This window comes from Bos indicus x Bos taurus, chromosome X (genome assembly GCF_003369695.1).
Source record: "Bos indicus x Bos taurus breed Angus x Brahman F1 hybrid chromosome X, Bos_hybrid_MaternalHap_v2.0, whole genome shotgun sequence".
NCBI classification, from domain to species: Eukaryota; Metazoa; Chordata; class Mammalia; order Artiodactyla; family Bovidae; genus Bos; species Bos indicus x Bos taurus.
The window spans coordinates 21,298,653-21,322,433 of NC_040105.1; the positions used below are offsets into that span (position 1 = coordinate 21,298,653).

Sequence of the window (23,781 nt, forward strand, 5' to 3'; positions counted from 1 at the left end):
TCCCTGGCCCCAGATGAAATGGTCAGTACTGTTTCCCCAGGGGGCAGGTGCCTCAGAGGTACTTTCTTTACCCTCATTTCAAGGGATCAGTTATTTTAATCAAAGGTTGGCTGATCCTTCCAGAGAACCCAGTGGAAACAAACTTAATAAATAGTTTTCCCTCTTAAGACTAGATGTTAACTATCTAAAACATAATTAAAAACAGTATGCCAGTCAACGAGTGGACTTTTTACTTCTTGTCTAGGGAGTTTAGGTGTCTTCACTTTAATAGGGGTCATGGTGCCAGTTATCAAATTGACAGTCTTGACCTGACCTCTAAAAGTGGCTGTAAAATGATGCCCAGTAAATTAAGATAAATGCCAAATTCCTCTGAGGAAACAGGCTTATATCATGACTGTGAAATGGGTGTGCGGGTTTGAGGCCAAGACTTCACAATAAGTATATAAATACCAGCCTGGGCACGAGGGCAGACGAGCGCTCAGTTATTGTACACACAAGAGCACAGTGACTCACTTCACTCAGCATTACGCTTGGCTGGAGATTTTAAATTCCTTTTTAAAAACAAGACGATTGTACCACAGGGTAAAGATTTTATTATCCTCAATAATGGGATTGAATATGCCAAGGCAGAGAAGCAGAAAATGAGATCTGCAGATCCCAGTGCCAAGACAGGGCTGAGAGAAAGCCACAACAGGTCACATTGGTGGGGGGGGGGGGGGTTTCAATGTTACAGTGGCCTAGAAACCCAGGGAAGCCCCTCTGGGAAATGTCTGGCTCCCACCAAGAGAGATTAGAGAAGTTAAACTAGATCCAGTTGCAGGCAGTAAAGTCAAACAGGAGCACTTACTGTAAGTCTGCTGTTGCAGGGTTACTGGAATACTAACCAAGGAGGAAGGGCATTAAGTAGTTCGGGAGAGAGGTTACTGATCCGGCCCTGGCCCTCAGAGGCCGTTGCCAAGTAGTGTAAAAAAGCCAGCAGTCACCACTAGCTTGAGACATCATCCAACCCAAATGGGGCAGATAGGTCCCTGAAGACCAGAGACAAGCCATAAACCTTCAACCTGAATTCATTTTTATCCACTGCAGGGAGAGTTCCTGTGAATCTCGTTCCTTCTTCCATCCTTCCTATTCACACAAACTTGTCCCTACTTATTTTGTTCCCCTCTGTTTCTCAGATTTATTGCATCCTGCATTGATTCTTGGAGAAGAAGGAAAAAAAAAGAGGCTGTGATTTAGTTCCTGTCAAGGCTCAGATTAAATACAGCACTTCTTTCTCCCTAAAGCTTTCCACTTGGCCAAACTTAAATGAGGTGATGAGACACTAACTCAGACCCCTCTGCCCACTGCCTTCCGCTGTGCTAACCTCCAGCCTTGTGGGGATGACAAGCCAAATGCTGAGTGGCCAGGCATCCTCTCTGGAGTGTTCCACCAACGAAATACTCTGAAAACTGCAACCACAGTCCTAAACCATCAGTGTGCATAAGCCCCAAGAGACTCAGGTGCAAGTCTACTCAGATCTCTTAGGCTAAAGTCCACCCATCTTTCTTCAGCCAGAAGGAAGCATGAAGATCTTAGCTCCTCTCTCTGCCCTCTCTCCCTTAACATGTCTGACTCACCAAAACACAAGTCTGGTCTCCACAGGAGAAATCACTGACATTGACCTGTCACCGCTAGTATGGTTTACATTTCCTTTGACCCAGTTGTTCCCCAGAACCAAGTCGGTTCCCCTCTTTAGAGACCTTAGTATTTTAAACTTTTGATCTGGTCTTTTTCTGCCCCCTCAGGTCATGGATTATATGGGACTTTTGAAATGTTATCCTCCTGGAGGAAAACTAGAGAAGACCAACATGTTAAAGAGAGAACTGCAGCAGTCTATGCAGACTCCATGCTCTCCTTTTCTCTCACCACTGCCATGTACCTGGTCACCTTCGGCATAGGGGCCAGCCCTTTCACGAACATTGAGGCAGCCAGGATTTTCTGCTGCAATTCTTGTATCGCAATTTTCTTCAACTACCTCTATGTACTCTCGTTTTATGGTTCCAGCCTGGTATTCACTGGCTACATAGAAAACAATTACCAGCATAGTATCTTCTGTAGGAAAGTCCCAAAGCCGGAGGCATTGCAGGAGAAGCCGGCATGGTACAGGTTTCTCCTGACGGCCAGATTCAGCGAGGACACTGCGGATGGTGAGGAAGCGAACACTTACGAGAGTCACCTATTGGTATGTTTCCTCAAACGCTATTACTGTGACTGGATAACCAACACCTATGTCAAGCCTTTTGTAGTTCTCTTTTACCTTATTTATATTTCCTTTGCCTTAATGGGCTATCTGCAGGTCAGTGAAGGGTCAGACCTTAGTAACATCGTAGCGACGGCGACACAAACCATTGAGTACACTACTGCCCAGCAAAAGTACTTTAGCAACTACAGTCCGGTGATTGGATTTTACATATACGAGTCTATAGAATACTGGAACACTAGTGTCCAAGAAGACGTGCTAGAATACACCAAGGGGTTTGTGCGAATATCCTGGTTTGAGAGCTACTTAAATTACCTTCGGAAACTCAATGTGTCCACTGGCTTGCCTAAGAAAAACTTCACAGACATGTTGAGAAATTCCTTCCTGAAAGCCCCCCAATTTTCCCATTTTCAAGAGGACATAATCTTCTCTAAAAAGTATAATGATGAGGTTGATGTAGTGGCCTCCAGAATGTTCTTGGTGGCCAAGACCATGGAAACAAACAGAGAAGAACTCTATGATCTCCTGGAGACCCTGAGGAGACTTTCCGTCACCTCCAAGGTGAAGTTCATTGTCTTCAACCCGTCCTTCGTGTACATGGATCGATACGCCTCCTCCCTGGGAGCACCCCTGCACAACTCCTGCATCAGTGCTTTGTTCCTGCTCTTCTTCTCGGCATTCCTGGTGGCAGACTCTCTGATTAACGTCTGGCTCACTCTAACGGTTGTGTCCGTGGAGTTTGGAGTTATAGGTTTCATGACATTATGGAAAGTGCAACTGGACTGCATTTCCGTGCTATGCTTAATATATGGAATTAACTACACAATTGACAACTGTGCTCCACTCTTATCCACCTTTGTTCTGGGCAAGGATTTCACAAGAACGAAGTGGGTAAAAAATGCCCTGGAAGTGCATGGGGTAGCGATTTTACAGAGTTACCTATGCTATCTTGTTGGTCTGATTCCTCTTGCAGCTGTGCCTTCAAATCTGACCTGTACACTGTTCAGGTGCTTGTTTTTAATAGCGTTGGTCACCTTCTTTCACTGCTTTGCCATTTTACCTGTGATACTGACTTTCCTGCCACCCTCTAAGAAAAAAAGGAAAGAGAAGAAAAATCCTGAAAATCGAGAGGAAATTGAGTGTGTCGAAATGGTGGATATCGATAGCACCCGAGTGGTTGACCAGATTACAACAGTGTGAGGGCATCTGCTTGTTACAGTTTCACCCTAGGTCTTATCAGGAGCAAAGGGATGATGTTCATGGCAACACATTTAAAGTTGTTTTTTGGTTTTTAAGGATAAGAAACAGACATTGCCAAAAACAGTAAAGGACCAGGGGAAATGGGGAAATTGTCAACCTTTAAAACAAAAGGTTGTCATCAGAGAGAATTTACTTACACACACACACACACACACACACCCTAGGAGACTCATAGTCTCTTAAACTAAGATCGAATAAGAGAAAGCTTATTAGCAAGCAGAATCCTATTTTATTCACACTGCAGATGTTGCTGGTATGGTGACAAAACCCTTCTGATTGAAAGGTCAGCTGCCAAGGCAGAAATAGCTTTGAGCACTGTTCAAACAATAAGGCTTCCAGAACTTTTGCAAAGCAGTAGCTCCAAGCAGGGTCTATGGTTTAGGGTCTTCACCATCTCATCTAGCTCCCCAACACCCCAAGGAGATGCTTGTGAAAGTTCTGGCCAGCAAAAGCAGCCAGAACCTCAGAAACTGACACGCAGTGGAATGGCCATCACCCATGGGCTGAAACTGAGTCAACTCTAAAGTCACCCGGGTGAGGCAGTTTTCTTGTCGAGAGTTAATTTATCATACCCCCTCATGCACCCACCATCAATACACTTTTAATGTTTGTATGATTTGGTCAATATACCTTTAAACCAGTGACAGCTTCAGTAATGAAAAGTTAAGGCCAGTCTATTTTGGAATATTTTGTCACTTGTCACCAAATGGATCTGCAATAGTAATTGCAGCTTTTGGCAGGAGGCTCTGAGTACCCGGAACCACGGAGCCAAACCCAAATACCTGGCATGATGGAGAAAAAGCAGGTGTCTAAATGAACCCAGAGACAGTGTTTCCATTTTAACAACAAAAAATGGCCAGCTGGTACAGCTGTTTGTGGTTTGGCCCTACATGCATTTTTTGCATGGATGCCCAGAAACAACATCTGCCCACGCATAGCTGAGGAAGGAAAAGTTATTGGCCACAGCTTGCCACTTGTAGTGCCAGTCCACCTTTGCTCAGGAGACCTGCCTGCTCAGAGACACAGAGAAGAAAAGTCCTGAAACTTTGTAAGTCCTGAAACTGAGAACTTCAGGCAAAGACACAAAGGGCTGAAAATGACATAAATGGAACTGATGGGAAGATGTAATCACCAATATAAATCTATCAATGATGACAGTCAAGCTTTCCTGCTCACCCGGCTGCACTTTAATCCTCCTGGCCCCCCTACACCTTCGTTGGTGCCCCCTCTCCTTCCGTGCACGGCCTTTCTGTACATTATCAAGCCTAGATGTTTATACTGTGGGCTTGCAGTATCTACAGGATCTAAACAGAAATGGTTTGATCTGAAGAGGCTGTGTATGTCACCCCAGATCCCTGCATTTCTTTCAGTCTATAAAAATGAAGCTAAAACCTGGTCAAACTTGAGGCAAATGTCTACAGTATTTTTCCCTTTTAGAGATGTAGCTTATTTAGACATCTGTAGTGATAAGCATTTCCCCAAAGCACCTTGCCTTTCTGGACCTTAGCGGACGTACTGTGCAACTTCCCCATCCCTGCAGAGGAGGAAACTGAGACCTAGGAGAATAAAGCAACTCACCCAGGGTCACACCACTGGAGGGTTTCCATCATTTCAGCATGCCTAAGACAGGGCAGGCCAATTTTAGATCTTCTCATAAGAGGGCTATTACTCCCTTCAAAGTACATTTCCAAGGAAGAAACATAGGACTTATTGGCCACAAGGCAGACTTTTTTTTTTTTAATGTCTGGGTAATGTTTGGGATTTAGGTTTACCATTGTCTTTCCAGACAGCAAAAATGCCCAAATGATTCAGATGTAACTACACCAAGTGCAAACCTGTGCTTTCTATTTCATGTACTGTTGTTCACACAGTTCTAAATATATGTGCAGGGGATCATAGCTAGTGCATTACACACTTGTTCAATCTCTCCTGCAAACACACTAAGTGATCATACCAACGTGTTATGCACTCAACTAGAAGATAATGAGCTTTAATCTAAGGACAAATGCAATCCTCGAAAAAGGGCAAGTTCTCATAATAGATCTGCGATCAATTCTCTCTCCAAGGGGCCTGCAACTAGGTGGTTACTGATAAAACACAGCTGAAGAGGGGATTGGTTTTATTCCTAAATCATATGTTGCTAAATCACTTTCTGAAAAATGTGTTTTAAATCAGCCATTGATTTAGTGTTGGCCACATGGAGTACCTTGGGTTACAGTGACTCCATAAAATTGATACAACACACACACCAATTAAGTGTATTTTGTTGAGAATTTAAGCATTCAATTGGGTCAACCAGAATGACTTACTGTGGAACTTTATTTTATGACAGATAGTAGTTTTCCAACTTGACTGGGTCTCTGTATACCTTGGGATATTGTATTTTTAAATGAAGGGCATTTTAAAACTTGTCAACTTCTCTTTTCAGTGCTTGAAATCAAAGCTTATGGAATTCTGATTGTGGAAAGAATGAATTATTTTTACTGGGGGACTCTGCATGCCAAGATTTACTACTTATTATTTATTGTGAGATCATTATTATTTATTTGTTAATATTGATTATTAATAATTGCTCTAATAACATTGGTTTAGCCCCACCATGGATAAGACATTTTAGAAATAGCTCAGAATCACATCTCCTGCAAATTTAAGTCCTTACTTCATGAAGTTTTACTTTTATAATTGCTATCAAGAGGGAGGGAACAGTCCTAGCAAACACTTGCAAAAGTTTTCTTTTTCAATTAATTCCAACCAAGACATTAATGTTCACTTTACCAAAGAAACTGATTTGGTTGGTTTTGAGTTGCTATTTATTGTTTGTTTACCAAAGAAAACATTCCATCCATCAGAAATATTTCTCCTGCTCAACTAAAAGAAAAAAACTGTGATACTTGGGCTTTCTTGGCCATTCATAAGGAAAAAAAGAAAAATCAGGGTAAGGGTGATATTCTTTCAATGAGTGAAACAGCAGAAGGTGTAAATTCACAAGAAACTTGGGGTTTGCAAGAAAGAAAATGATACTTGAAATAGGGTGTTATTGTTAGTCCTATAGCAATGGCCCAGCAAACAGCATGAGGGCTCCTCAGGCTAAAAAGAGTATGTCTGTTCCACAGGAAAAAAAATAAGATAAATGCCAATGAAACTCCTTCTCCACTGTTCCAGCTCATAAGTTTTGTTCTGGGTTTGGGGGTTTGGGGATTTTAAGATTTTGGGGGGTTGTTTTGCTTTGGCTGTGATGTTTGTGTTAGCTTGTTTTCCTCCTGCCTGTCCTACCATTTTTATTCCCTCAATTTTCAGGCAGAAGTGAGATAATCCCATCTGATGCCATCCTCCATGGCTACAGTTACTTATGCAATATGCTGCTCTGAACAAGGCCCTTGATAACTCTTTTATTTTAACTAACCACCACCCAATTGTTCTAAGTGGCATTCTGGGACCGTGACATCACTTTCCTCCAGCCCCAGCAATGAAGCGTGGCTGTGTCTATCTCAAGAACGGGTGGACTGGGCAGCCGCCCTGGGGGGTCTGGTGTGAGGCAGAACCTCTTGGACACAAATGATATCCTCCTCCAAATGGCTTTTTATTCCTTCGGATCCTATTAAAGCAGCCCTGCAGCTTATAGTAGTGTTTGATTTCTGTGAATCTGTTTTCTCATTTGTAAAATGGCGATAATACAGTAACTATCTTTCAATGCGTCAAATACTTACAGAGTGCCTAATATCACCCAGGTACTGTTCTGGAGACTGTGGACAGCAGTGAACTAATGAGACTGTTAAAAAATCTGCCCTCGAGAGTGTACATTTGAGTGATGTTGCGGACTTGCTGAAAGGATTAAATAAGAAGGTGTTCGGAAAGCACTTGTGGCAAGGCCTGGTGTAAAGAAAGAACTCAAGATATTATTATTTGTAATTTGTCCATTCCACACAGTAGCACTTGAGCTCAGGATGTAAAGCTACAGAGATGTGGATTTCTGTAGGCTGGAGCCCAGGATTCAGGCTATATAAAAATGCAATGAATTGTCCTGGTCATTTTAAGACATTCAAAATTTGGCTAGATCATCACTTAGTGGGGCGAGTAGGAAGGGGGCACAGGCTCTAGATGGTGGAGGTGGATGGTAATCCTTGAAAGAAAGAGGCACAGGCAGTCCGGGATGGAGTTGCAGGGGGGCACATATTTCATTACTGTGCCTGGCTTGTCTGAAGACACTCCTTTACGGTAATTTGCTTTTGAGTCTTAGCTACATTAAAAGCATCAGGTATTTGAAGACAAAGTTCCCATTTTCCACACGGAAGGAAAACATTAAATTAGTACTACTGGATTCTCTGGCAAAGAACTGAGAATTGCTTCAGCCAACACATTGCAGAGTTCCTCCCCGTGGTGGTTACAACTGTTTATTTCTGTTTCATGCCAGTCCAGGAGAAAGCAAAGAGGAAAGTGAATGAGCTAAAATCCATTCACCTGAATAGGCAGTGTCAGGATGTCCTCCCCAGCCTGTTTCTCACCTGCCCCACTGCTGCCCAGGTGATGTGTTTGAAGTCCTCTTTGATATCTGTGAGGGCACCATGCAAGGAAGACGAAGTGAGGGAGCAGAGCGCTCTGGCCTGTGTATTGATTTTCAGGTTAGATTAAAATTAGCGTGGCAAAGGTTTGGAGAAGTTGATCTGGAGAAAGAAGGCTTCTTTTCAAAGTACAAAAAAAGCAATATGCACCAAGGAGGCAACCAATGAAGGGTCCTTGGTGGATGGAATGCTGTTGCTGTAGGATGCACCAGCCTTTCCTCCCTCCAAAATGTTGACATGAGATAAACCTTTGAAGAGAATCAAGCTTACTCTCCTGTTTCTCACTTAAGAAAATGGAAAGCTGGAGAACTGAAATGACATGCACAGAGCTAGTTAGAAGCAGATACAGGGCTATGACTGCAGTCTCCTAGTTCCTAGCCTCACTCCTTTCTCTACTCTGCCCCTTTACTGCCAAATTCTGTATGTCTATATCATGGGGTCTTCACCTGGGGGCATAGATGAGTTGGTGGGAGGGTGGACTCTGCACTCCCTAAAATTAAATTATATGCAAAAATGTGTGTATATGTTCCCTATGTGCATTTTCCTAAAGAGAGTTCATAGTTGTCATCATATTTCAAAAGAGGTCTACGACCCAAAAAGAGTGAAGAACCACTGTCCTAAATTAATAAAGACCTCATTGGGGGTGTCATCCTGGTATCCTCATTTTGGCTAATGGGCAATCAAGAATTTCTCAACCATCTTTTCTCCAAGGAGCCAAAACTGCTTGTAGGTATTGGTCTCTTCATGCCCAGTGAAGTGCCTATCACTACTCCTTTTTTCCTCATTCATTCATTCATTTAATCTGCATACATTTTCATTGTCCAATTCATGTTCCAGCACCAGTTAAACACACTCCAGGGCAAGACAGGTAAAGGACCCCTCTGCATCATGCTCTCATTGGCAGAAAGAATACACGTGGATGTGGGAGAAGAAAGAGCTGAGCAACCTATTTCCGAGCTTTCTAGGTCTACGCTTGTGGCAGCAGCATGCCACAGCCTTGAAGGGCTGCTCCCAAGTGATTCTGGTTCAAGATAGGGAGAGAATGTGTCTCATTCATCTTGGAGATATTTGCAGTGAACAAACAGGAAATCATGGCCATGGGCATATGGTTCCACTTAAGGACAGGTGTATGTGCAAATTGAAGCTCAGTTCTCTTGACTGTCAACCATAAGTTAGATGTAGTGGCCATTGATGGAGCAAGCTGAAGAATAAATGACTCTACTCGTACTGTTTGTTGTGCTTCTTCTGGAATGATTTTAGGCACAGCAGAATGCAGCTGGGTTGTCCAAAGGGCCAGGCTGGGGGAACACTGCTTGGCCCTCCCTGAAGCAGAGAGGTGGCACTGGTGACATTTACACAGTCCTCTGTCCAGCCATGACAAGGGAAGTCTTCTGATGAGGGGGAAGAATATGAGCCCCACTTTGTAGCATGTGATTTGAATCCTGAAGGCTTTGCTCACCGAGATCTATAAAATGCTTTGTTTGATTCTTACAAAATGGCAAAGATTCAGCCCATTTCCATTACCTATTCCAGGTTCATCCTGGGGAAAACCCATAGGATTCTCTTTGGCAAAACAATGTATTTAATTTCCAGGGTGAAACTTCAACATGTTTGGCTCAGACTTTCATATCTTTATTCTTCAAATTAACATTCTGCCAAAATTGCCTTTTCCCCCTTCTAGAATCACCAAAGCAGATTCCTCCTGCCTCCCAGGACCACAGGTGACTGGCCAAAACTAGTAATGACCCATCAGCGCTGCTACACACACACATACACACACACACACAGTGCATGTACATTAGCAGGCCAAGTGCTGTGGTTCTGTGGGATCTGGCAAGCCAAAGGCTTCAGCTATTTTAGGAAACCATAAAAAAATATTATCTTCACCTTTTATATGTTTCCTGTACATGAGCATGTCTGAGACCAGCCAGATAATACAGCTTAAAAAAAAAAAAAGAAACCCAAGGAAGTGAATGTTTCTTGGAATTTACAGAGTGCTAACTTACAACTTTCTAGTGGAAAACTGCATTTGATGGAAGTTTTCTAAGTCACAGGTGAGAATAGCAGTAACCCAAAACCATAGAGATCTCTCCCAAAGCCTGGAATTGTGGAACTCTATCTAGAATTTCTCCTTTGCAATTCAGATAAAGACAAAAGGAGTGGAGAGGAAGGGAGAAGGACATATGGGGTGGTCAATCTGTTTTGGCAACTCATAGTTTTAAGGAGGCATGGGCATTTCCCATTTATCTATAGTATTAGTTTAATGGGAATATCAGTGCCTTTCATCCACCTCAAGGAAAGCAGGTGTCACCCAGGAAAACCTAGTGATAAGAAACCTCAGTTGGGAGAAAAGTCATACAAGTAACAAACTATCCAAGACCAGAAACGTTTAGACCGCCCCCCCCCAGCCCCCACAAACACAAACACAGGGAGTGGACATTAACAGAAGTTGGGGAGAGGAGCCCTAGCACAGTTCCTAAGATTTGGACAGAGTGTGGCAGGAAAAACAGGTAATTATTATGAAAGAGAAATGAATCAAATCTGTGTGCAGTGAATAAAATTATGAGCTGAGAATAATGGAGCTGTTCAGGAACCTCTATAACATAAATATATGGAGCCTGAATCTATGCTTTTTAAATAAAAGGACCCCACATTTTCTTTTGAATTCTCGACTTATAATTTCTCCTTAGTAACTTGATGAGAACACACTCAGGTTCTATTTCTATTGTCTATGATTCCATAATTCAACCACCCATGGCTACATATTCACACTCCAGCTTAGCTGCTCTGAGCAGAGTTGTTGAATGCTAGGCCCAAACAAGGAAGATTTCAGCTTCGGTTTAATAATTCCTTGGCCAAATTTATCTCATTCCTCTAAACGCACAAATGTTTCAAAGCTATAAAAAGTGTGTCTAGATAGCCAATGCATTTCACTTTTTTAACATCAAAGATAACTCCTGCCAACAATTATTAACAATGAAATAGTCATAACAGCTGAATGTTCCTTTAGCAGTCCAATTTCAGTGTGTGACAAGAGGGAAGAGTCTGTATCAAACATTAGTGATGCTGGAAAAGATCCTCACCCTAGACATACTATAGTGTAGACAGCAGAAGATGGTCCCTCTCTTATTGTCATCACTAATTAAAGAAGTTCCTGAAACTGCATATATTAGTCTGTAAAGTTTTGGGCTAAATCACAATGACTTTTAAAGTTGGATCCATGGCAACTGATCAAAAGATGACATCTTGTCAGTCAGATTAATCATTCAATGCAGCATTCAGAAGTCCTGTCTATTTCTCCAAGAGACCCCAGTGTTATACTGTTTCCCACTCTTTTAGCTGAGTTTCTTCACAATAGGAAAGTAGGTGATTCTGGAGGTAATAAAATTTTTTAAACTAAAAAGGAATGTTCAAATCCTAAAGCACATAATTAGTTTATATTGGTCAGATCTGAGACAGATAAGCATCAGACCCTACAGAGAAAATTACTACAGTTGCACCCTGCACTTGACAGGGTGTGAGTCACACCACTTTGACCTATGACGGGCAACACCTGCTCAGAATGAATTGAAAACTTGCCCAGAAAAATTTCCCACAAAGAGTTAAAACACTTGTCTACTGAGATTTAATCAACTACACTGTTTACCTAAAGTCAAGACATTTCAAAGATGTTTAAAGAAAATCAGGAATAAAAAATGACTAGCTCCTTCAGGAAAAAAAAATGATGTCCTATATTCTGTACCACTTGAGTTTCTCTGACACCTAAAATATGTATTGATGTCATCCCACACCTACACAAAAACAAAATCAGCAGGGCAAACCATCCCACTGATGATTGGCAACCCCACAGTTCCTCTCCATCTGACCAGCTTTCACCAGAGGGCAATACTTCAGGCTTCCACATGGAATTTCTAGGCTGCAGCAGCCCTGGGAACACTTAGCACACTAGCCCTGGGAAATGCCTCATGCCAAATACTTTGAGTCCTGAGTTAACTGCCCTTTCATATTGAAACCCCATCTTCCCATAAAGCATCCTTCTTTCAATCCTGTTATCAGATTCCCAGACTTCAAACTTCTTGCTTTCACTCAGATTTCTAATCCTCTCACAGACACACCCCAAAGAGTGAAATGGCAATGAACCAGAGAAATGTCTTCAGTTTTACTTTTTTTTTTTTTTTTTGCCTTCCTTTTCTTTTCTTAATTTGGATATTTCTGAGCTTTTTAACAGCAGTTAGTATGCATTCTTTTTTGTTATTTTGTTTTTTCCAGATGAGCAATCAAAAAAGTTTCTATGACTTAATGTCTTATAGATACAGGTTTGGGTTTTTTGTTTAGCAGCAGATTTTTTAGAAAACCTTGCATATGGTGCCTTCTTTGGCTTTAATGGCCACCATGTTACATTTCTGTCTCTGGAGAAAGAAAAGAAAAACCCATTTGCTGGCTTCAGTTTAATATATAAATATATATAAAGAGAGGAATAAAATTGTTGCAGGAAGATTCCTATGCACCTACATGTCTGGGCATAAAAGAACTCAATAGAGGCCAAAGCAAACTACAGTTTTGGCTTCTTAATTCCATAGAATCTTGATCTTCCACGGGCATTTAGAGTGGAGGAGGAAATGCTCTCTATGTTAGTTATAGGTAAATAACCTGTATGGAGAGGGAGTAGAAGAGCTTGAGAGGGGAGTGACAAAGCAGTATATAAGCATGCAATGTCCAGTCAATTGTTGGAGGAGGTAAGTGGGCTTTTAGTATATTTCACAGGGCTAACAATGGATGCATGATTTCACTGTCACAAAGAAAGTTTGAATCCAAAATTATATATCACAGGTACCAAATTACAATACTGACCTTGTAAAAAATGTAACAGATTTGGTTGATTTCAAATTTTCTCTCAGTAGTTCTGAGCTGGGAATAGCGAAGAAGTTGCACTCATACTCCTGTCTGTTAAAGTCCTTATTTAGCCCATTTCCATGGAAACTGAAATCAGTTCTCTCTCACTGCCCCTCACCCTCTCTTTCCCTTCCTTCCTCCCTCCCTCTCTCTCTCTCTCTCTCTCTCTCTCTCTCACACACACACACAAACACACACACACACACACACACGGGAAAAGCTACCTAGAGTTTGGTGGGTATCGTGTGTGTGTGTGTGTGTGTAAGTAAACATTCATAGGCTAATATCTGTGTGGACACTCTCTTATCTGTCTCTCATCTGTGTTAACTTTCCAACCAATGGAATAAAGGCCAGAATGGCTTCCTTCTTTAGAAGCCAACCTGCGCAGATAAAAATCTTGAGGTTCAGAAAACTAAGCATATCACATCGGGCCTTCACTAGCAAATCCTTGAAGAATTCCATTTCACAACTGCATGTTCAATTAATTTAGTTAAGTAACTTGGAAATATTTTGTGCTAGGAAGACATACATAAGAACTAAATTTAATCCCTTGGATTTCTGCCCACTTTGCTTTTACTCTCAAGTATCGACATTTCCCTAAAATAGCCCAGAAAGTAAGGACCAAGAGAAAAGAGAAAATGAATGAGCTCATTTTAATATTTCAACATATACTCAGTTAAGTTTCCACCCTAATGCAAATAATGTGTGCACATTCCAGGCTTATGGAGATATTTAGTAAACGATTCTTAGTCCAAATCTCCCTTGAAGACAGGCCAACACTCAAGCTGCTGCCTATAAAAGGGCACTGCTGAAACCTACAGAAAGGTTGGAAGAAGAACGAATACTGGCCCTCTCCATACTCCTGCAACGATGTCATCAGGCAAACTGGGTGCCTTCTATACATGGACAATTGTCTGATAGGGGGAGATATTTTACTTTCCATATCTGTCTTTTTCTCCATAGGAAAAGATAAAATGGGTTTTATTTTTAAAGAATTTCCCTTAAACATGAGATTTTTGCTTTCAACCTCACTCACCATATTCTCCTTTGTGCTTTATGCTTGAATGAGTAGTCTGAAATAGGGCTGAGGGTGCTGACCATCTGTAATCAAAACCTGAGGGGAGTGGGCAATGATTTTAAAATGGAAAAGTCATTTTTGTAGGATAAAAAGATACTCAGGAGTAAGGGGTGGAAAACTATAATTTCTTGTCACCAAGGCATGACTCAAGATGCCAGCCCCTCCCCCGGCTTGGGAACCACTGTTATCTTCCCCAGGCTATTATGTAGAGATGATATTTCATCATCTACATGAAAATCTTCATTTCTGCAGAGAGCATCACTGATTCACAAGAATATAAAAACACAAATTCCCTTGAGTCATAGCACTTCAGTCGCCAAAATCAAGAGCATCCAATGAGAGGGAGCCCTAAGAGAATGTGTAATAAATTATTTATCACAACAGCTTGAACAGGATACAAGTGTGGAATAGGTAAGAATGTTGAGTCCCATGAACTGGAGGTCATCAAATGAAAGATCCCAGACTGTAATATTGTCTGCATTTCTGAAAATTAAGAAATGTCAAGTGTTGGCAAATGGGCCCACTTATTCTTTCACTTCAGTTGACCTTGTATTGTAGAAAAATGACCAGAAGAAGAAGAAACCCTGGAAGTAGTGCTGAATGTTCTTAACAGGCCTTGCCAATTGACCTCCCATGGTTAAAATGCGAATTTTAGAGGGAATCAGTACTCTTGAATAATTTTTATAAATATACATGCTGAATCCAATGCTTAAACTTGAAATAACTGTAGTGTTGTAGTCTGAGATTTGTACCCCTGCATGCCTCTCATGAATGCAAAAAGAAAATTCTCCCCATTCCTCACTCTTTTACTGTTTTAGATGTTCCAGAAATAGCCCTAGACTTGAGCCAGTGTGGCTCGAATACTCCCCCAACAAACTTTTGCAAGTGTAAGCACTCAGGGGTTCCACTAAAGCTTCTGGATGAATCGTATCCTAAAAGTTATAGAATTATGCATCAACAGCTAAAGGACACAATTATAAGCTGAAATATTGTGACACACTGTGTAATGCCACACGATCAATGCAATGTTCAGTAAATGTATATCTTTTTGTCATTTTGTATTTATTTATACAGAATTAAAAATAAAGCACAGGACTAAAACCAAGGATGTGTGTGCGCCTTTTCCTTTATTTTGATGATAGCAAAGGAAAAACAACAAGCAACACTGCAAAAAGGTTTGGTCCTCACACAGTATTTAAAATAAGGATATGTCAAGCTGAACCATTATTAATATGTGATGTGCCATCCAAGAGTCTTCTTATTCAGGTATGATAACTCAATAACTTTTCAGAATATGGAGCAAAAGTTCCTTCCATTCTGTTGGTGGCATAAAAATGAGGGAGATGAGAGTCTTAGGTTGGTTCTTCCCCAGAATCAGACACAGGGACAAGGATGTGGGTACAAGTGTTTTATTTATGAGGTGATCCCAGGAGCAACAGCGGGAGGGGGGGTGGAGGGAAAATGATGCAGAAAACGAAGGTGATGGGGATATGCAGACAAACCACTCACCACTATATGCAACAGGGATCAGTCCCCTGGAGACTTCTGGGATATGGTTGTGGGAAATGTACCAGACTTGTTGCACTGGAGGAATGAGGAAGCTGAAGTATTTAACTGACAACTGCCATTAAACACTGGACTGCAGGTGTTCTGCAGATGCTGTTGGCATATACTAAACTAGTGCATATCACAGGATATGAACAGAGCACCAGCAACATCTGCTATGAGAAGGAATATTCTTCAAGATATACACAGATAATGAACAGAATCTTGTCTAATTCTCTGAGACATCATGGGTGTTAGGGCTTTACAGCCATAAGCCAGGACTCTAGGCAAAATGAGGCCTAGTTAAGGTCTCCAGCAGTTACACCATCAAGGGCAAAATAAAAACTGGTGAAGGATATGGAAGAACAAAGGCCATAGGGATGGTCAATGCAGATAAAGATCATGGCCCAGCAGGTGCCATGGAAGCTGGGTCATCCTGAAGTATGAATAAAGTTAAGAAACTGGATGACTTCAGAGAAACCAGGTCTTCAGTGTTAGGACCAAGAAGAGCCCCAATTCTACCTTTATCTTTGTATACATAAGATGCCTCATATCCAGTGGCATGCTGAGAAATTTTAACAACTGGCTTTCTGGGGAAATGTATGTGGATGATGGTGGAGCAGGCATAGCCAATTTCAAGCTAGTCACAATTTAGTGACTAGCTCAAAAATTCTTAAAAAGTCAATAATTGTCTCACAAGCTGGTATGAGCCCATCCCAGGACACCACTGCTTATTGCTCTCCACCCAACATCCAGCCATTGTTTGAAGTTTGAAAGGCCAACCACTCAAATGGATCCAGATCCTAATGTCAGAGGTTATGCCTGTAACTACCCCAGTACCATTGTGGGTAGATGACACTACTGATTTGGGCCATGGGGTTACTCAGAGGAGACTCTTCTCTGAGGGGTACCCCAGAGAGGGGTGCTGTCTGATTCCCCCTCATTGTTATCTTCCTTAGAGCCTCTGAAACCCTTTGCGGCTGGAATTAAGATGCTGGCAGAAGTGCCTCTGGGTCAGACTGTGGTAGTCCTTTACTCCAACTTGCACATGGGCATCTATTGATATACTGTATCTATTTCATTCCACGTCTATTCCCATAGCTTCTTCCCTAACATTTACACCATGTATTTATAAGAAAAGCAATCTATACTCATATCCAAAGGCAGAAGAACCTGGGACTGGCATGAGTACTTAAGTTAATGAACTCTTACTGCCACAGCCTTGTGCACAGCCCTCTTCTGGATATTGTAGTTGATGCAGATTTTGTCTGCCCCAAACCATGAACAAAACGTTGCACATGCAATTCAACAGAGAGGCATGTTCAGTTCACACAACGTCTAGCTTCTACCCCAAAGAGAGGTCAAGGACTCCTGTCTCTCCCCATCACCAGTCACTGTCAACTTAAATGCTTCTGCACAGCAAAGGAACCCATAAACAAAATGAGAAGACAACCTACAGACTGGGAGAAAATATTTGCAAATGATGGTACCAACAAGGGATTAATTTCCAAAATGTACAAACAGCTCATATAGCTTAATATAAAAAAACAAACAACCCAATCAACAAATGGATAGAAGACCTAAATAGATACTTCTCCAAAGAAGATATACAAATGGCCAACAGCCACATGAAAAGATGCTCAATAGTGGTAATTATCAGAGAAGTGCAAGGCAAAACTACAATGAGGGTATCACCTCACACCATTCAGAATGGCCAACATCAAAAAGTTTACAAATAATAAATACTGGAGAAGATGTAGAGAAAAGGGAATCCTCCTACATCATTGGTAGGAATGTAAACTGGTGCAACCACTATGGAGAACAGTATGAGTTTCCTTAAAAAGCTAAGAATAGAGTTACCGTATGATCTAGCAATCCTACTCCCGGGTATACATGCACCCCAGTGTTCATAGCAGAACTATTTACAATGGCCAAGACATGGAAGTAACCTAAACACTCACTGACAGATAAATGGATGAAGAAGATATGGTATGTTTATATACACACACACACACAGAGAACCATAAAAAAGAATGAAATAATGCCACTTGCAGCAACATAGATGAACCTAGATATTACCATATTAAGTGAAGTAAGCCAAAGACAAGTATCATATGATAGGCCTTAGAAGTGAAATCTAAAAAAAATGACATGAGTGAACTTATTTACAAAACAGACTCACAGACTTACAAAACAAACTTATGGCTAACAAAGGGAATAGCGGGGTGGGGGTGGGGGTAGACAAATTAGATGTTTGGGATTAATAGATACACAGCACTATATATAAAACAGACGACAAGGGCCTACTGTATAGCACAGGGAACAATATTCAGTACAATAACCTATAACAGAAAAGAATCTAAAATATATATATATATATATATATATATATGTGCATAACTGAATCACTTTGCTGTACACCTGAAGCTAATACAATATTGTAAATTAACTATAGTTCAATTTTTAAAATGGTAAAAAAAAAAAGACCACTTTTCAAGCAATGGCTTGAACAGCCGCATGCCACTAATTGGCATTGACCATAGCTTTCATACTTTAAAATAATTATTGACTCTCAAGTAATTTATATCACCAAAAACCTATGTTTCTTTAACTATTAAGTTCTAGATTTTTATAAACTCCCTGAGAGCCATGGCAGTTCTGCTCTGGATTCATGCTGAACTGTGTTCCAATTTCTTGGTTGTTTCTCCCCCACACTGAAAGATCTATTTCAAAGTAAAACATTCCCCTTCCTCTGTCTGTCTCTGGTCTTACATAAGTTTCAAGTTACTAAGACACCTCTCACAGACTCTTCAGATTTCTTTGCACCTCAGTAAATTCTCCCTATACCTCTCCCCTGCTAAGGTGGCAGACTGGAGTTAAATTCTTCTATTCCCATGTTTTATGACAAAGAACTTTTAAATTATGTCTATTGGAGTATTATATGATAAAAGCGTACAAAGTTCCAATTATTTGTACACTGATGCTTTGCAATTTCTAGCATTCAGAAGGCATCTCAAGAAAGGCCTGGAAAGGAAGGCACCATCTAGTTCACAATTCTTTATCTGTTTAGGGCTTCTCTACATGGTAGCTGCCCCTTGCTTTTGACCAAGGGTATGATTTTAAACTCCTTTGTATCATTTTCTACTCTCATCTGAAGCTGAGTAGCAGAAAATAGCAATGTCAATCACAAGAACTTTTCAATTCAGTTTCAACATTTCCTCAAGATGTATTCAAAGAGAAGTATTTCTTTACTATTACCTGGCAGATTTGCCTTTGGAAAAGCTGTGACCTATAAAACATCTCATTTTCCACTACATATTTCCCATCCTTCTGTCCCCAGCAGCCAGATAGTTCTTATTAGTCAAAGAAATAATCAGATAAGAACAACTGGCCTTTGAACAATGAGAAATATTGCCTGATATATTTTTCTCTAGTACTCATTCTTGGTTTCAGGTAGCAAGAATGTGTCAGCTTAACATTTCCCAGCATCTTAGGTAATGTTTCTAAACCCTCAGCTTCATCTCAAAACTGAACTAAACTCAAATTACATGATAGGATTCAAGTCAGAAAGCTGTCACTTAGGAATCACCCCAGGACTGGAGTGTCTGAATGGGCAAAAGGAGATAAGACAGGGGGGTGGAGCTGGGAAGAGAAGAGTGCCTAATCTGTATTTAAATGAACTTTGTTATTTTCTTAATATGGTATTTTTACAGTATTTTTTCTCATCAGGTGTTTGGCTGTTTGGAGCTCTCATTTCTAGCTATCCTAGAACTCATCAATTGGTGGAAGAATACCTTTGTAAAAAAATACATAATATTATTAAAATATACCTAATTTTTTTAGGTGAAGGGGATTGAGAGGCATAAACTACTAGGTATAAAATAAATAAGTTACAAGAATGTAATACACAGCACAGGGAATATAGTTAATATTTTATAGTAATCTTATAGGGAATATCGGAGAAGGTGATGGCACCCCACTCCAGTGCTCTTGCCTGGAAAATCCCATGGACAGAGGAGCCTGGTAGGCTGCAGTCCATGGGGTCGCTAAGAGTCGGACACGACTGAGCGACTTCACTTTCACTTTTCACTTTCATGCACTGGAGAAGGAAATGGCAACCCACTCCAGTGTTCTTGCCTGGAGAATCCCAGGGACGGGGGAGCCTGATGGGCTGCCTATGGGGTCACACAGAGTTGGACACTACTGAAGTGACTTAGCAGTATAGGGAATATCATCTATAAATAAATACTATGTTGTTCATTGGAACTAATAAAATATTGTAAGTCAACTACACATTAATAAAAAAATATCTAAATGGATTTTTTCTACTGAAACCCTGATGATTAATTTATCATTCCAGAAGGTTTTTTCTTAATTTCAAATTAATTTTCAATTAAGATCCTCTTGGGTTTAAACTGTTCTGCCCACCAGTCTTTTGACTAATGATTGCCAAATAAATTCCTTAATGAACTAGGGCTTCCCAGTGGTGCTAGTGGTAAAGAATCCAGCTACGAAGGCAGGAACCACAGGAGACACAGGTTCAATCCCTGGGGATGGGAAGATCCCCTGGAATAGAAAATGGGAACCCACTCCAGTATTTTTGCCTGGGAAATCCAATGGACAGAAGGGCCTGGTGGGCTACAGTCCAAGGGGTCACAAAGAGTCAGACACAACTGAGCACACATCATTGTTGTCTTAATGAACTAGGGAGCCTCCTATTTCATAGAACCCCTTGGTTAAATGGAATCACAACATATATCACTATAAAAGTGAAGTTCTAGGGAGTAAGGTTATTTCCCCCAACTGACAGGAAGATTAAAAAAAAAACCACTTTGCTGATTTGACTACAAACTTTATATCTTAATTGATTCATGTGAAAAATATCATCTCTGGCAAAGTGGTCCTCTGTAAGGAATGAATTTGATTATTAGCTGCTGCACACAAATCATAATTTTCTGTTACTATTAATTAATAATTCCTCTTAAACTCCTTGCATCCAATCACCCATCAAACCTTCCAATCTCCTCCACAATTCACCTAAATTTTGCTCAAATCACCCATCCAAAAAAAAAAGAAAAAGAAAAACCACAGACGATACTCAGAATCTATGAGACTTGTGGGAAATTAAGTGCTATTTAAATATTTCTCATGCCCATAGTAGCTTCTAATTTACTACTAATATAATAAGTTGCTTCAGATGATGAAAAGTGAGAAATAATTCTCTGAAATAAAAAAAAATGTTCATATCTCGAGGAAAAGAATATTTGTAAATTTTTGCCACTGCTGGAAAACTCCAAATATATGCTCATTTAATTGCAATAATGTTAGTTTTCATGTCTGCCATCATTTTTGAAACAATTGTATGCATTTATGAATATAATGTCAAAATAAATATTATAACAACTGAATATTTTTAACAATTTTATCTAAATTTTGTGTATAAGCTTTCTGTTATATTTTATAAATTGTTTATTTTATATAGAAGTAAATTTATGAAAAATTCAAGCCAAATGTGATTTTTTTGGATACTTCATTTATTAGAAGTCTTAAAATTGTTGCTTGCCTCTAATATAAAATAGATTACATTCTTTGCAGCATTAATTTGGAGGCCTATGATATCATTTGTTTCAAAAACAGATACTAGATAATGTTTAAAGGCCGGTCTACTCGGATCGGCTACTGGCCCTATGTTGTGGTAGGGATGAGCTGTGATGGTACTCATGGCGAGGAAAAGAGAGGAAAGGTAACATGGAACCTCCCTCATCCAACAGAAATACATTTCAGGCATCTTATTGGCAGCAAGTATGTACTGTCAGCATCTTACAGGAGTGAAGAGTGTTTTGTTTGTTCTTGACTGGTTTTACAAAAAATGGAAGTTCCCTGATACACACGCATTCAGGAATAATGAGTATATAGTATAAGTGACACTGAAAGATGTAGGGGTCAATACAGCTCAGAAAAGAATTAAAGAGGGCAAAGGAGTGACAAAACATTTTGGAGGCAACTACAGCAAGAATGAAGGCTTAATTTGTGCTGCCTGGCCTTCCTCTGCTCTGTGGCACTATCTGTTTTCAGTGTCCTATAAAGGGTCATCACCCATAACCCCAACGAACTATTCTTCACTAAAAAGCCCAAATGACTCAGAATCTGGTGGACTGTGGAAATATGACCTCTTTGTGACACTACTAAATAAACTAAGAAGTGAATAGAGGAGGTGTACATGCTTTCTGGTAGCACAGCAATGGTTTCATTTCACTGTAAATGATAGTCATTGAGTATGCACTCAATAATAGGCAGCCATGGGAGAAATGCAGACTACAGGGGAACCTACACCTAGACAGAAAAAGAGGATGTGCACACCAATAACAGCATCTAAGAGCCTCACTCATCTCTACAATGCCCTCTACCATCCCCTGCCCTCACCTTGAATTCTTCCACTCCCAAGACATCTCCTCTGCTTATTTGGAAGCATGGTGGAAATTTGTCTTAATTTAACCATAACCCTCAAATCCCATTTCTACTCACTATATTATTAGGATGAATTAGGTTGTCAGTAACCCAAAAGTCAACTCAAAACAATAAAAGGCTTGTGTAATTTGAAAGTCTAGTGTCAGGGCTTGCAGGTTTCAGGGCATGTCTGGTTCAATAATTCAACAGTGAAATTGAAGTCCTAGGTTCTTTCCTCCATCTGTCAACTTTATCCTCAGGCTATTTCCCCTTTCTGGTCTCAAGATAACTCTAGAGACTCCTAGGGCTACATCCCCTTCAACACAGGGAGAGAGTCAATCTAGCTCTAAAGGGCCTGAAAGCTTCCTACCCAGGGATACTTAGTACTGTGTCACAATTTCACCTACGAACCAGTATCTATGACCAAGGAATGGGATTATTCTGAGACACACAGGCCTAAGGGACAGATCTCACCCCTAGTGCCAAAGATAGGATCCGTTTCCCCCAAAGAAACTGGGGGAATGGAACCAAACTCTCACAGGTGAGGAACGGCTATGCAGAAATACACTTGAGGTTACCAGGATGAAGAAGGAAGCCCACAGAGGAGCACTCTTTCCCTACAAGGAGAAGCCGCCACCCATGCTCCACCCTTCCTCATTGTTCTTCTCACACCGTAAGCATCAAGGGAGCCCAGACGAGGTGTTTTGTGTTTTGAAAGATAAGAAACAGGTGAGGGCATGGCATGTATAGGCCTGAGTTCAGAAATATTCCTTTCCTGTTGAACAAAATGAGCCACTTTTTTAAGCTAGATGATTTGAGCCAACAGTGGGTCCCAGGCCAGGCAGTGTCAGCAGGGGCTCTGACTACTACAGGCCTATGACTGTCATATCTAACACACCAGGCAAGTCTACACACCAGTGATTTGGGGGACTATTAGCACATAGAAAGGAGCTGCCTGGTAGAATGGTTTTCAAAGAATTCGGGCACATAGGAGCGTTCTAGGGCTTCCCTGGTGGTGGTGGTGAAGAGTTCACCTGGTAATGCAGGAGACACAGGTTTGATCCCCAGTCTGGGAAGATTCCACATGCTGTGGGGCAACTGAGCCCATGCACCACAACTACTGAGCCCCTGCTCTAGAATCTGTGCTCAAGAAGAGAAGCCACCAAAATGAGAAGCCTGCGCACCAATGAAGAGTAGTTCCTGCTCAATGCAACTAGAGAAAGCCCACATACAGCAACAAAGACCCAGTGCAATCAAAAATAAATAAATAAAAAAAAAGAACATAGGAGAGTTCTATATCATAGCAAAGGATGGAGGCAGGCACTCTGGAAGAGTAATTCCCAGACACTGCTTGTCTGGGAACCCACTGCTTTCATCTATGGCCAGCATCTGCTCTTCACATCCTGCTATCCACACACCTTCCAGAAGTGAGGAGAACAAGAACACCCACATCAATAGAGGGGGCACCACCCTTTTGCTCTCTCATCAGTCATGGCCTCACTTTTGATATTTTAATCCTTGCACTTATTTTTTAAGCAGAAACTGGAGGACCTACAGGTGTCCCATTTCATCAATAGATGAAGTTACTGAGGAGCAAGAAGCTATAAAACCAGTCATAGGAATATGTCACTGGCAAGAAGGGGTTTCTCTTCCCTTTGCCAGACAGTAAAGAATCTGCCTGCAATGCAAAAGACCCAGGTTCAATCCCTGGGTCAAGGAAAATCCCCTGGAGAAGGAAATGGCAACCCACTCCAGTATTC

At 40.9% G+C, this 23,781-nt stretch overlaps 1 protein-coding gene across 1 annotated transcript in view; it reads left to right on the forward strand.

The window, feature by feature from the left end:
- Positions 1-15,134, forward strand: part of PTCHD1 (patched domain containing 1) — a 65,059-nt gene extending 49,925 nt beyond the window's left edge. The window contains exon 3 of the mRNA XM_027534046.1: positions 1,785-15,134. Coding sequence (XP_027389847.1) covers positions 1,785-3,439 — 1,655 coding nt within the window. The 3' untranslated portion in view covers positions 3,440-15,134. The remainder of the gene's footprint in view (positions 1-1,784) is intronic.
- Positions 15,135-23,781: the final 8,647 nt, after the last annotated feature.